This window comes from Peromyscus californicus, unplaced genomic scaffold, assembly GCF_007827085.1.
Source record: "Peromyscus californicus insignis strain IS unplaced genomic scaffold, ASM782708v3 Scaffold_10__1_contigs__length_136768540, whole genome shotgun sequence".
In the NCBI taxonomy this organism is placed as follows: Eukaryota; Metazoa; Chordata; class Mammalia; order Rodentia; family Cricetidae; genus Peromyscus; species Peromyscus californicus.
The window spans coordinates 30,480,157-30,494,697 of record NW_026294391.1 but is presented as its reverse complement, the minus strand read 5'-3'; the positions used below and the strand labels follow the sequence as shown (position 1 = coordinate 30,494,697).

At 38.7% G+C, this 14,541-nt stretch overlaps 1 protein-coding gene across 1 annotated transcript in view; it reads left to right on the top strand.

The window, feature by feature from the left end:
- Positions 1-14,541, top strand: part of Map3k15 (mitogen-activated protein kinase kinase kinase 15) — a 131,443-nt gene that overhangs the window by 31,326 nt on the left and 85,576 nt on the right. The window contains 3 exon segments of the mRNA XM_052725719.1: positions 8,801-8,994; positions 12,026-12,194; positions 14,285-14,391. Coding sequence (XP_052581679.1) covers positions 8,801-8,994; positions 12,026-12,194; positions 14,285-14,391 — 470 coding nt within the window.

Below are 14,541 nucleotides of genomic sequence, written 5' to 3'. Positions count from 1 at the left end.
CTAAAAAAAATGGACATTTTAAGGTAGGTTATTGTTGCAATAGTGTCTATTGATCCCACACACACACCTCTGAACCTGCTGTTTTGTAACTTGCATATTAGTTTTGTGGCTTCACTGGACTACAGTGAAGTCTATGTCTCTGCATTGTGCCACTCTTAATGTGGCTCCTTGAAGGGTATAGCCTTGGGCAGGGGCACTTATTTTTAATCTCTCCATGAATGACTGTTGCAGCTGAGCTCTTGAACTATCTTGTCCTTTGCTGTCGCTGTCATGTTTCTGATGAATCTTGCTGTGTGGGTGTTGCATCCAGTTGTTAGTCTCCCTAGTTAGTCTAGAATATTTTTATGTTTTTAGTTGAAATAGAATTATATTACTTCCCTCCTCTAGCAAACTGTTATCCCTCAAACCCCTCCAATGCCCCCCACTATCAAATTGATAGCTTCTTTTACTTTGATTATATTTGTTATATATATATATATGTATATGGACAAATATATATGAATACAACCTGCTGAGTCTCTGTTGGTGTATGTACCATTTCAAGGCTGACCACTTTGCATTAGACTACCAATAAGGGAGCTCATCCTGGGAGAAGCTAATTCTCCTATTCGTCAATAGTTGCCTATAGTTCTTTATCTAAGGGTGGGACTCCAGGAAAGTTTCCCCCTTCCACATTAACATGTCCATTGATAATGCTATTGTTCCAGTCATTTTTATGCAGCCATTCCTAGGAGAGAATGTTTCACAGCACACTTCCTGACACTCTGGCTCTTACAATCATTTACTCCCCTTCCTTGATATTCCCTAAACTTTACATGTAGGATATGTACTTTTTTGTTTGTTTGCTTGCTTTTTTAAAAGAAAGGGAAGGAGGGAGGGAGGGAGGAAGAGAGGGAGGGAGAGAGAGAGAGAGAGAGAGAGAGAGAGAGAGAGAGAGAGAGAGGGGATGAGAATGAGAATGAGAATATGATATGTGTGGAGTAACTGTGTTATTGTCCTTTGTGAAAGTATGAGGGCAACTTTGTGGAAGTCTCACTGGCCCTTGCTTGTGTTTTGATGATTCCTTGAAGCATAACATGTTTCATAGTCTGAAATAATTACATGTGGGCCCTTTTTATACTAGTGGTCTTCAAGTCCAGTTCTTTTTTATTTTAATAAATTTATTTCAAATATATTTTAAAATCATAAATGTGGCTTATAATCCAAAGCTTAAACATGTATTCTTCGGAGTCTGACAAGCAATTCCACACCATACTTTCAAACCCATTTTCTTTGCTGTTTTTCAGATTTCTGAGGTTTAGTTTTAAAATGGCACTATTCTAAATGTACATGACTCTTGTACACTTGTTGATAAAGTTTTCTGAAAACTGTCCATCAAATATAAAGAATGGCTTCCACCCAAAGATTAGCAGTGTGGGAAAAACATCTATGACGAATTCAGTTCTGTCAGAACCAGTGTTGTTCTCTAGAATACAAGAGAACATAGATCAAGTTAAATTATGCTCGCAGACTTTGGCCTCCATCCTACTTAATCATTATGCAAGGTTGTCATTGAGATTTACTGGGCAAAGAAAACCCCAGGTGCACAGTAACTGGAGCAGGTTACTATTGAGGGAAAGGGGTGCCTTGGTAACTTTTCTCAAATGTTTATTTTGAATAAAAAGCTAAAGGATACATTTCTTAAATGCTTTGGGTACTATACAGCTTACTAATCATCACACAAATAAGGAAATAAAAGCTGTCTCTAAGGACATTTTCCATCTTTAAGATGACCATTTTTTTTTTTGGTTTTTGACTGCCTAATTCAATATTTAAATTTTATATTCTGTACTTCAGTATTATAAGATTTATTTCTCAAATGATCTTAACACCACAGACCAGATAACAGACCATTACTCTTAAGTCACACTGTTTACCATAATGAATAAATGAAACTGACAGAAAACTGAGGAGGTCCCCTTTGCTCTGCAGGTGAGCAAGCTTCCAACATATCAACAATCCAGAGTCTCGGACTCTGACTCAAAATGAGAATACTTGCACTCAGGAAGTCAACATATTATTCTTAAAATTGAAGTTTGGTCACTAAGAAAGACTGAACAAAAACTCTCTCTGCCTACCACAAACAACTAAAACAGCTCTACTCACTCCTTCTACTCCCCACAGAAAGAAAAGTAGCAGGAGCTGAAGCCTTTACATCTAAAATCTTAGCTCCTAAGACACTGCTACTACCTGTTTGAACTGGTCTATGTTCTCCATTCTTCAAAGTGCCCCCATTTATAAATTTATTTTCATGCACATGTGCATGCACACACACACACACACACATTCACTCTCTAGTAAGTCACTTTTTTATGTTTGTTGATAAACTATGAGGTATTTAAACTAGGTATGTACAGAGTTTTATAGGTACTTTGTAAACATCAGAATCACTTGGGTCCTTTTGTCCAAAATCCTGAAATCAAATTATACAACCAGGGACCACTACTTTCCCAGATGCTGTGCACAAGCTGTACACTGATCAAGGGCAGAGAAAAAGTCCTCATAACTGATGTTTAGATAAGAAGGCAAAGATACGATCTCAGTCAATCTGACTTGCCAGGGAAGAAAGCCTAATATGCTGTTCACAGGAATAAAGTTCAACACTAAATCAGGATCAGGGAAACCATGTGAACTAAGTAAGCTGTCTAGCAGATCTACATCCAAATCTGCAGGGCTCCTCGGCTGCTGGGATACTAACTGCTACTAATTGGCAAAAGTCCTGGGCAACTCTCATGATAGTTGGCTTTTCCATCTTCTGGGGACAGCACCTTTGCTGCCAAAAGGCAATTTAAAACTTAATCATCGTCGTCGTTGTTACTGTTTGCAAACTCTAGTATTTGGAACAATCTAGGCCCACAGGTTCCTTCTGTTCTTTTAAAATTTAAACATCGATCTGGAATTATTTATCATGCATTTACTACCATCTTCCTCTGCCCTCAGTCACAAGTCCAGCTCTTGAAGTCTGTTCTGACTTGCTCTCTGAAAAACTTAAAGCGGATCTACCTTTCATTCATTGCTGTTGGAGCGCTGCAAGGCTCCTCTTAGCTGCCTGTCACCAATTTCTGTCTTTCTTAACAGTGTCCATAGACTTGAAGTTTCACATGTTGCATTACACATAAAGTCAGCTCCTTATTGAGAAGCTGTCCTTACAGCCTCTTCTTCCTCAGGCACTACACTATACTGATGTTCTGGAACAGGCAATGGAGGCAGTTACTTTTGGGGGGCTAATACTGTTCCTATGAGTGATGCATGAGGTAAGGTAGTAGTTTGTATCTCCTGGCATGGAATCTTCACCTTCTGAATAAGCAGGGATAAAAACAATCAGAACATAGTATTTGTCTTTTTTTTTTCTTTGCCTAGGATAGAGCTTCTGCCCTAAAAAAGGCGGGAAGGTGCTTGAAGGAAAAAGGGAAGCTCTGTTCCTTTTGATCATACTTGATAGGAATAGAGCACCTACAACACCAGGACATAGTGTCATCCTAGACTCAGAGCTGGAGAGAATCTCATCTTCTTGGCAACACTATGAGTAAAATTTCTATCACTTGAACAGATTATGGCTTAGATGCTCCAGAATTTTGCTTTTCTTAGCACTATTTAGTGAGGCTTCTTGAATGGTGTTTTTCCATTTGTTACAGAAACTTTAAATGGTTTTCAACCAGGAATTTAATCAGTTACGGTAATTTTTCTGGAGGTAGGCTCTAAGGTGCTTGAGCACCTCTAGTTTGGCACAAATACCCTTAAAATACACTATAATTCTTCGAACATTTTACCTTCTATACCTCCCCAATACACTTGGAGTTTTTCTCCTTCAGCCTGAAATTAGAAGGCCTTTACCATAACCACCAGTTTCAGTTCAAAAAACATTGCAATTTTGAAAATGCAAATGGCTTTAATTTAATTTACTTTAGCAACATGGCTTTTCTGGCATGGATGAGGAAAAACTGTCTTTGACACACCAAAACTTTAGTTTGCTTAGCAATTCAATCTCTGAGAACTTCGAAGTATTCAAGAGAGGGAAGGGTCTTTCATTCCGTGGGTGCAGGCAATTCCTGATGATAGTGAAGTTGCTATGTGCCACCCTTCTGCAGTCATTATTCACACACATGAACTTTTGCCCCTTTTATTTGTAATATTGGCACTTTAGTTTTGAGGGGTTCAGTGTCAGCCAGTAGCTGGTACCCTCAGGGATGCTTTCCAGTTGCTGTTTCACAGCAGAGTAATTATTTTCAGAGAAACTTATTTTCATGGTTAATGGAGCATCTGAAGACTTAGTCTTAGACAAGCTAGACCTGTTACTTGTTTTTGTATGGCCTCTGAGCTAAGGATTCTTAAAAACATTTTATTTTATTTCATGTGTAAGAGTATTTGCCTGTATGTATGTCGAATGTCTGATGCCCACAGAGGCCAGAAGAGGGTGTTAGATCTCCTGGAATTGGAGTTACAGACGGTTATGAACTGCCATGGGTGCTGGGAACTCAGCCTGGGTCCTCTTCAAGAACAGTCAGTGCTCCTAATCACTGATTTATCTCTCCATACCAAAGGATGGTTTAAAACAAATTTTTTAATATTTGGAAATAATTAATTCATGTCATGAACAAATATGAAATTTGAATTTGTGTTTATACATAAAATTGTACTGGCTCATGGCCCCTGCTCTTGTTTGTGGATGGTATCCTGTCAGCTTCCACATTTCCATAGCTGAGTATAGTAGTTGGAACAGATACTCGAATTCTGCAAAGCCAAAAATATTGATCCTCTAGTCCCCAAGATAAAGCTCACCTAGTTTAAAATGTATTTTAGTGAGATAGTATTAGTAATTGTTTTTAACAGACTATTTTAAGATTTAAAATGTGACATGACAGGGCCCAACAAGGTGCAAAGAGAGAATTTCAGAGCAATTGTATTTTAAATTAGAATAGAAAAAAGAATATGACCTATACTTCCATCAAGCAGATTTTATTCAGAAGGAAAACTTCTAACCTGTAAAATTTCCCACATTTTCTGCTTGATCTTAGATCATGATATTGTGACAATTTTCTTTATAATTAATACATTTAGTTTTAATTTAAAAGGAGTCTTGTCCCTTATTTGATGCCCTACTGGGACATAGTATACTTTAAAAGTTATTTTGTGGGGGCTGGAGAGGTGGCTCAGTGGTTGAGAGCAGTGGCTGCTCTTCCAGAGGACCCGGGTTCAATTCCCAGCACCCACATGGCAGCTCACAACTGTCTGTAACTCCAGTTCCAGGCCTTCTGACACCCTCACACAGACATACATGCAAGTGAAACACCAATGAACACCAAATAAAAATAAATTTAAAAAAAAAAAAAAGTTATTTTGTGTGATATATGCATGTTTATGTAGGTATATGCATATGTACATGCAGATGAATACTAGATGTTGATGTCAGTTCTTTTCCTCAGTTACTCTTCTCATTTTTGAGACAGCTTCTCATTGAACCTGGAGACCATCTATTTACCTAAGCTAGCTGTCCAGTCAGCTTTAGGGATCTGCCTATCTGTGCCTCTCAGGACTGAGATTACAGACAAGCCCCAGGTCTGGCTTTGGGTGTTGTGGATCCCAACTGAGGTTCTCATGCTTGTGCAGCAGGCAGTGTACTGAATGAACCATCTCCCCAACCCCACAAAAGTACCTTCTGATGTTTCATCTTTCCCATGTCCAACTTCCTGGACACCTCTATTACTTTAGTTTAAAACTTGGAAAAGTCAGCCGGGCGGTGGTGGCGCACGCCTTTAATCCCAACACTCGGGAGGCAGAGCCAGGCGGATCTCTGTGAGTTCGAGGCCAGCCTGGGCTACCAAGTGAGTTCCAGGAAAGGCGCAAAGCTACACAGAGAAACCCTGTCTCGAAAAACCAAAAAAAAAAAAAAAACTTGGAAAAGTCAGATGAATGGTTCCTCATGCCATATACATTCTTTCAAATTCAAGTTGAGCTATGGGAATTTAAGGTTTAATTTTTTTCAGGGACTGGGTATCCATGTGTCTTAGGTTAGCCTTAAACTGCCTGTAGAGCTGGGGATGACCTTGAACTTCTGATCCCCCTGCCTCTAACTCCAAAATGCTAAGATTACAGGCATAGGCCACCAAACCTAATTTATGGGCTGTTCGCAATGAAGGTCTAAACTTTTAGGCTAGTTTTTTTTTCTGAAAGTTTAAACAAAAGATTGAGTACATGAAGGGCCTATGGAACATGCCTGTAATCTCAGGAGTTGGGAAGTGGAAGCAGGAAAATGAGGATCAGGAGTTCAAGGTCATCTTGAGCTACACAGTAGGTTTGAGACCAGAATGGGCTCCGTGAAATTTAATCTCAAATTAATTATGTTCACCTTGGTGACAGTCAGTCTGATTTGCAGCTGGGACAATGGTCTAAATGTAATCAGACTAACCTATAAAACACTGAGACTGTTTCCTTTCTAGGTATTTCTAGCAGAACCTGGAATAGCATTAGCTTATTGAGCAGCCCTACTTAGTCTTAGTTCCTGTTGTATTTGCATTCAACTAAACCTCCAGCATTTTCTTTTCTCCCCTGCTTAATGTCACATAGGTGTGTGTGTGTGTGTGTGTGTGTGTGTGTGTGTGTGTGTGTGTGTGTGTGTGTGTATTTAAAAATCATGTTTCTCCTCCCAGATCTCCCCTCCTTCCTCCTCACTCAACTTCATGTTCTTTCTTTCTCTCTTTCTAACAAAAATCCAAACAAAAATCAATAAGACAAAATGTCAAAATAAGAGGGGCTGGAGAGCTAGCTCAGCAGCTGAAAGTACTGGCTGCTCTTGCGGAGGACCCAGGTTCAATTCTCAGCACTCACATGGCAGCTCACAACTGTGTGTAACTCCAGTTCCAGGGCTTCTGACACCCTTACACAGACATACATGCAGGCAAATACCAATGAATACAAAATAAAAATAAATTACATATTTAAAAAAAAGCCAAAACAAAACAAACTAGAAAACCACAAAACAGCACATGGAGTTCATTTTGTTGTGGCCAGTTACTCCTGGGCATTGGCCTGCCATGGAGTGTGGTTGATATACCCAGTGATGCACTATTAAAGAAAATTAGCTAGTTGGTTAGGGGTATTACTTTGTATCCAGAACCCTCTCAATGCTTGGGTACCCTGTCTGTCTTGAATCTCTGCGGGTCCTATGCATGATGCCACAGTTTCTGTGAGTTCATATGTGTACCAGTTCTGTTGTATCTGGAAGTCACTGTTTCTTGGAGTCATCTACCACCTCTGGCTCTTGTAATCTTTCTGCCTTCTCTTCTGTATCCCTAAGCCTTAAGGGGAGGAGTTTGATAGAGACATCCATTTAGGACTGAGTACTCCAAAGTCTCTCACATTCTGTACATTGTCCAGTTGTGGGTCTCTGTGGTAGTCCCTATCAGCTATAAAAAGTATCTTCTCTGATGAGGGTTGGGTGATACATTTATCTATGGGCATTGCAGTATGTCATTAGGAGTCATTTTATTGCTATGTTTCTTTAGCAGAATAACATTAGTAGGTTTTTCCCTAGGTCCACGACCAATCCAATCTCAAGTTGTTGGCCACTTTAACAGTGTCAGGTGTGGGCTCCCTATCATGGAGTGAGACTTAAATCCAATCAAAAAGTGATTGGTTACTCCAATAACATTTATGGCACCATTGAACCAGTATATCTTGCAGGCTGGTCACATTGTAGGTTGCAATTGTTTATAGCTTGGTGACACTGGTGGTTACTTTACTCCTCTGCTACCATGCAGAGTAACTTCCAGCAGCATAAATGCTTGTCAGAAAGTATGAAGTTTCTAGTTGGTTATCAGCTTGACTTCTCCATGTTTGATGACATAAGTGTTGTCTTCAGCAACATGGCCTTACTATCAGGTTGTGGAAAGCAACCAATATCTTTGGTAATCTGTGATGTTTGGGGTGGTCCATGGGAGCCCTTTGTCCAACAATTCAGTAAACTCTTCCTGGCACAACCTCCAGTATTTTCAAAAGACTGTTCTCCAGAGTCAGGCCACTGGTCTCCATCCTATTTAATTATATATGTATGCCAAGTTTATTTGCATGCTTATATATTTATTTATATTTATAGTTATAAAGAAGGTTGACTATAAGAATGTCATATAAAGAATGTATTTTTAGCCTTAAATGTGCTAAAAATTGAATACAGAATTTATGCCCTTTAGAGGTAATGCTTATGCTTTTCAAAGGATCAGGATTTAGTCAACTGTAATTATTCTATAGAACAAAAGAAGTTGCTTTACATGAGTGTTGCTTACTGTTGTGAAAAATCTCAACAGATTTTTTCCTAAAATCTTTGAAAGTAGTCATATTTATTAATGTGTGCTTCTTGCAAAACCATTTTTATTCACAAAAGTTAATAGCACCTGTATTAAATCATCAAATAATGTGGATTTTTATTTACACTATAAACTAATATGCCACTTGATAATCCTTGGTTATCAAGGGGTCCAAGTTCCTTGTGGTTTGGAGGACAGGCAATGAACTTACATAGTTTCTAAAACTTAAAACTCTTTAGCATTTTGCCAGTGAAATTCAGAGGCATACACAGATGGTAGTGATTTTGAAATTGAGTGGTTTTCTGTTTTGAGCCTAATAGGTTTGAAATGATAATCACACAAAGTGTTGTTCATATTGTGCATCTTCTCCTTCCCTGTCCTATCAGGTCTGCCTGTTCAGGGCCAGAGATGTGCTTCTATATCACTTGCTTTCTGAAATACTTTTTGTTTCTTTTTTCCAGGCATCTAGTGGAAATTATTATTTCATCCCTTACACTGTGACACCGTGTGCTGATTATTTTTGCTGCGAGAGTGATGCCCAAAGGCGAGCCTCAGAGTATATGCAGCCCAACTGGGACACCATCCTGGGCCCACTGTGTATGCCCCTGGTGGACAGGTTCACTAGCCTCCTTAAGGACATCCGTGTGACCTCATGGTAATTTCCATCAGCCACTAAAAATCCTGGTAGTCTTGCAGAAATTTTCCCTTCACTTTCAGGGAGGTGATATACTTTGAAGTGACCAGTATGTCCAGAGAATAGGGATCACTGGCCACCCACTTAATCATCTTAGAATCCATCATTACCCCCTTAGTGTCTCACTAAGCTGAGTTCCTGAAATGAAGCCAGAAGAGAAGAGAGCATGGTCATAACTGGGCCTGGGGCTAGCCATGGTTCCCTATGTGACACTGATATGTAACTCTTCTTCTCTATGCTCTTTCTCCTTTATAAAACAGGGAAATTAACTCTGTGACTGTTTTTAATGATCTCTTTCAACTCTAAGATTCTGTGTTTTCAGATAGTTTCTGAACATAATTTTATACTCTCAGTTATTCAGGTTCTCAAAATGCCAGAGCAAGGTCATTCTGACCTTATGTTCTTGTCATAAGCATGCATTGAGTCAAGCTTCAGCCAACCTGACCTCAGGATGTCCTGTGACATGTTATCTGTAGATTTACGTCATGGGGTATGGTGTCCACTCAGAGGCAGACAGGTTTGAGTATGAATTCTGGCTTAGGTGATTGCTCGGCTGGGTAGCCTTGGAAAAGTCACTTCCCCTCTTTGAACCTTAGTGCTAAATAAACTGTACCTTCAGTGTTGTTAGTTGAAAAGTTAAGGGCAGGAAATGATTCTTAACCAGAGGATCCCTGTTGTTTTGCTCACAGCCAATTTAAAGGATTTATTCCTGTAAGTTGTGTCATAAGAAGGATTTGTTCTTCCAAAACAAATGAAAATCCAAAGGACTGGCAGAACTGACTTGTAATGAAATGTCAAGGACCTCATGTCATACTTTGGCTCAGATCATGGCACCCTGAACCATGGAGGGTTACTGTTAAAGTACTGGCATGAAAGTGACACTTGTTACCAGCCTTCTCACCTTTTCTGTCCCATTGCCTTTTCTTGGGATGCACACTTTAGTGGGAAAGAAGTCTAGAAACCCACATGGCAGCAACAGAAAACAAGTAAGGGTTTCTCTGACACCTTCATAGCTATTGTCTTACTTCAAAGGGAAAATTTTAGTGAAGTTTAGAGAGAAACCTCTCCTAATAGCATATTTTTAGGTCTAACAAAGAGGTATATAGCTTGAATCTGACAGAGGGATCAGATGTCTTTGTAAGAAATAGATTCAAGTTTGTTTCCTCATCAATAAATCCATGTACTAGGAGGAAAACAAGCTTTGGGGGGATTTGTTTTAATTTCCAAAGGCTCAAAAAACTCTGTCCTATGACTGGTGTCTGCTGATTGTTAACACGAGGGTTAATGGTGCTTATGTTTGAAAACCCCTATAACGTGAATGGCAGGTAAGTTTTTAGCCCAAGTACCAACTCTGGCAGGTTTATTATCTCTATCTTGAGTCTTAAGCTAGAAAGCACTTAGAATTCATTTCCAAGTCTACAGTGATTAGCAACATCCTTCTTCGTTACCAGATGCAGAAATGGCTACATACTTACTACATATCTGATATCCCCAACATGCCAGGCATAATTTCATTTGCATAAAAGTTACTGTTCATATTATGTGTTTTTTTTAAAAGTGATTTTTCAGTTACACTTGAAAACAAGACTAAGGTATAACTTTTTACTTGTCAGGCCAAACTAATAACACCTTAATAGCTTTGATGCCTTTATAACCTGCTGAATGGGCAATGGATGCCACCCAACTTAATGACTCATTCAGTTAACAGTTTTAAACACTGGCAGAATCTACTAATTTGCTCATCATTAGTGTAATGGAAGTTGACAAATAAGGAAATAAAGAATGGAAGAAGTGCACTGGTATTTTTATATCAGAACCATTTCTGTAGGCTATTACTCTATTCTTTAAATGTTAATTGAGGTCTTATTAGGAGCATTGGACCAGGCTATGTACTGTGTGCACATTTATGTGCCATCACTTTATAATTATTCAGGCTAAGTACTATTTGTTCTTATTTTATCTGTGTTCCTTTTCTTTCTCTAAAGTTGATTTACTTTACTAAGTGAGAAGCTTAAATTTATTCTTTACAATTATATAATTTCCATGGGTTGATAGCATCACCGCTTGGTAATGCTCAGGCTCTATTTAAAATTACTTGGAAAATGGACAAGATACTTAATCAGTCTATGGACATCATTGTAAGTTGGGTTCTATACCACTAAATGAGGATGTTTTTCAAGTTTTAAATGAAGTGCCACATACTAATATTGACTGTATGAGAGGCTATGAGGACATTTCAGGATTTACACTGTTTTAAATGTTTTCACATACTCTCTTTTTGTTTAGATGCTCACAAGAGAAAAATTTGTTATTTTATATTGGAAAATATTTTTGCAGAAAAATATAACAAGGAAAGCTAAGAGTGGAAGGTATAGTTGTCTGTAATCTTCCTGGTATAGTCTTTTTGTACCCCTTGTTGGATTGCTCTTGGACACACCAGTAGTTTCTGTTCTCCTTCACCTGGAAACAGCTTCATGACTACTAACTGGGAACACTTAGTAGATGAAAATGTTTTTTAAAATGAATTTGCCTAGGTTTTATGTCTTTTGGAGTATTGTTTTGCTTTTGATAATTTGTTGATAGTGGGGGGAATTAAATAATCATGTAAAGTTGCTTTATGCCGTGTGTGTGTGTGTGTGCGTGCGTGTGTGTGTGTGCGCGCGTGTGCGTGTGTATGTGTGTGGGGGGGTGTATGTGTACACATGTGTGTGTACATATCTATAATTCTCAGGGAGTTGCATTGAAAATTATCTAGACTATCAGAAAGTTAAGCTTTGAAGATAACTTTTAAGATTGTAATCTGAATTTTATTATCACCTACTAGTTTATTGCTGCAGTATGCAAAAAAGGTAGATATTATCGTGTTTACTAACTTAGGAAGACTCAGGGATGGCCAAGGTCCCCATATGTTATTGAGAACCATGCTCATTTGAGCACTCAAGAGAGTCTTTGATGCATGTATATAATCAGGGGGTTTTGTTTTCTTCTCCAGTGCTTATTACAAAGAAACCTTGTTAAATGACATCCGGAAAGCCAGAGAGAAATACCAGGGTGATGAACTGGCAAAAGAGTTGACTCGGATCAAATTCCGCATGGATAATATTGAGGTTCTGACATCGGACATTATCATTAACTTACTTCTGTCCTACCGTGATATCCAGGTATGAAGTGTACTTAGGTGAGGCTAGCATATGCTTGACTTTTCTTTGTCATAAGGAATTTCTCATACATAGTATGCTTACTTACACCAAGAGTGTGATGAAGAAGCTGCTCTATCTAAATAGGTATGTGACCTGGTGATGGGCTATTGTAGATTATTTAGAGGTAGTTTTGTCATATCTGAGCTGGAGTAAGCACTCCAAAAAGAGCCCCCATTTGCTTAAAATGGGAAACTAAGAATTTAATGTTTTACATATATTTTATTCTAGGTAATGCTCCAAGCCTTTTGTAAATCCTGATTGATTGATTAGTCCTCTGAACCCCATGGTTTAGGTTTGCTCTTATTTTTATTTTACAAATGAAGAGATTTGAGGCACAGAGAAATGAAGTAACCTGCTCAGATTCACAGAGCGTGGTAAAGTTAAGATTCAGAGGCTGACTAGCTCCATTGCCCTTGTTTTCATTTATTCAGCATTTCTTTATGCCTTTGTCACGTCTTTCTCTCTTTACCACCCCTCCTCAGTGAGAGTAGGAGTAGCTGGCCTATGTTAAGGAACTAGGGAAGCAGATGCTTATTCTAATATAGGCATCAGAAGTTACTGGAAAATTTTGAGACCCAGGTTACGAGGTGTGGAACCCTGGGGGGAAACTGAGTATTTCTCTTCAATATTGAACTAGTTTTAAGGGTATCTTGCATCTCTTCCTTCTGGAGGCACAAAGGATAATATGCTTCACTTGTAGAATACTACAAAGCTGCACTAGAGGTTGTTGATCACAATTCTGTAAATCTGAATGATGGAGAGAGACATCCATTTATGGTCTGGACCAAGAATAGAGTCAGCTACTAAGGAACCCATGGCCTGAGTGACAAACAAATACAGCTACCTGCTTTTAATAACAGGTGGTATTATGCAACAAGAAAATGTGATTGACTTTTCTTGAAGTATTTCTTTTTGATTTTGGTTTTGTTGTTGCTGTTATTTGGAGACAGGGTCTTATGTAGCCCATTGAGTCGAACTTGCCATGTAGCTGAAGATGACTTTCAACTCCCAATGCTCTTGCTTTTGATTCCCCAATGCAGTGATTATAGGTGTGTGCCACCACACCTCTGCTCTTGAAATGTTTCTTTGAGTTGCTGGCTTACTTCTACCCTTCCCTTCCTGAATGCCTTCAGTTCTTAATTTTTCATTGGTAGAACTCTTAAGCCAAAGAAGGGCTGGAAGTTTCCTGGGATATATTGTCTTCTCTTTTCTGAGGCAGTAGCATCAAAGTCTAAAGCCAAGTGTCAGATTCTGTGGGAAGATCTCTGTTGCCTGGCTGGCAGTGAGTTGGCCAATACCAGTAATTCTGAGCCTGGCTAAATGGGTAATTGTTGGTGGCACTGCTAAAATGGAACCTAGTGGAGACATACATGGTAGCAATTTAACCCCTGGGGTAATGTATGCAGCATTTGGAACAGTAGTTCTCAGCTTGTTGGTATTTGGCATTGTCTGGAAAGACATTCTAACTGTCAAAACTGACTGTGTAAGGCAGGGGTACTAATGGCTTCTAGTAGGGATGCATCTATCCATCCAACAATACATGGACAACATCCTGGAGCAGAGATGTAAGTCTAGAATATCAACAGTGCTGCAGCTGAGAAATTCTTAGACTAATTTGATTGATTTGGGCAAAATAGGAAGCAGTAAGATGTTTTCTCCATTTGTATTGGAAAGTGACTAAGTTTTTTTGTGTATATTTGTCCAACACATTTTAACACAGTTCTGCTGCTGGTATTAACCCTCCCACACTCAACACATAACATCTTTTTCCTTGTTGCTAGGCTCACTTGTGCTTTTGTTTTTGGATTTAACAAAATTTTTATTGATCCTTTTGTGCCCTCTGGTAGCAGGAATTCCTCTTCTGTCTCATTTATCTTCTTTTTTGATTTTTTCTCTGTATTTGCCAAGGCTACAATTAATTTCACTAACTACTATCTGCAAGGAAAGATTTATCTTTAAATTTGGAGTCTGTCTTATGTTTATAACTATTGAGAAAAATCTATGAAGAACTGTTTCCTCTTTCTCACACTCTGAGATGTTTTTGCCAACAGGACTATGATGCAATGGTCAAGCTGGTAGAAACACTGAAGATGCTGCCTACATGTGATTTGGCTGATCAGCACAACATTAAATTCCACTATGCATTTGCACTAAATAGGTAAGAATGATTATGTGTAGGGTTTGTGAACATGTGACCTGTTATAGTCTTCTGTTGTCTTTTCAATATTCATCAGATATGATCCAAGTCATATGCTAACTGCCAAAGGTATGAAAAAACAAGGTACTTTGCCTTTGGAACATATATCCT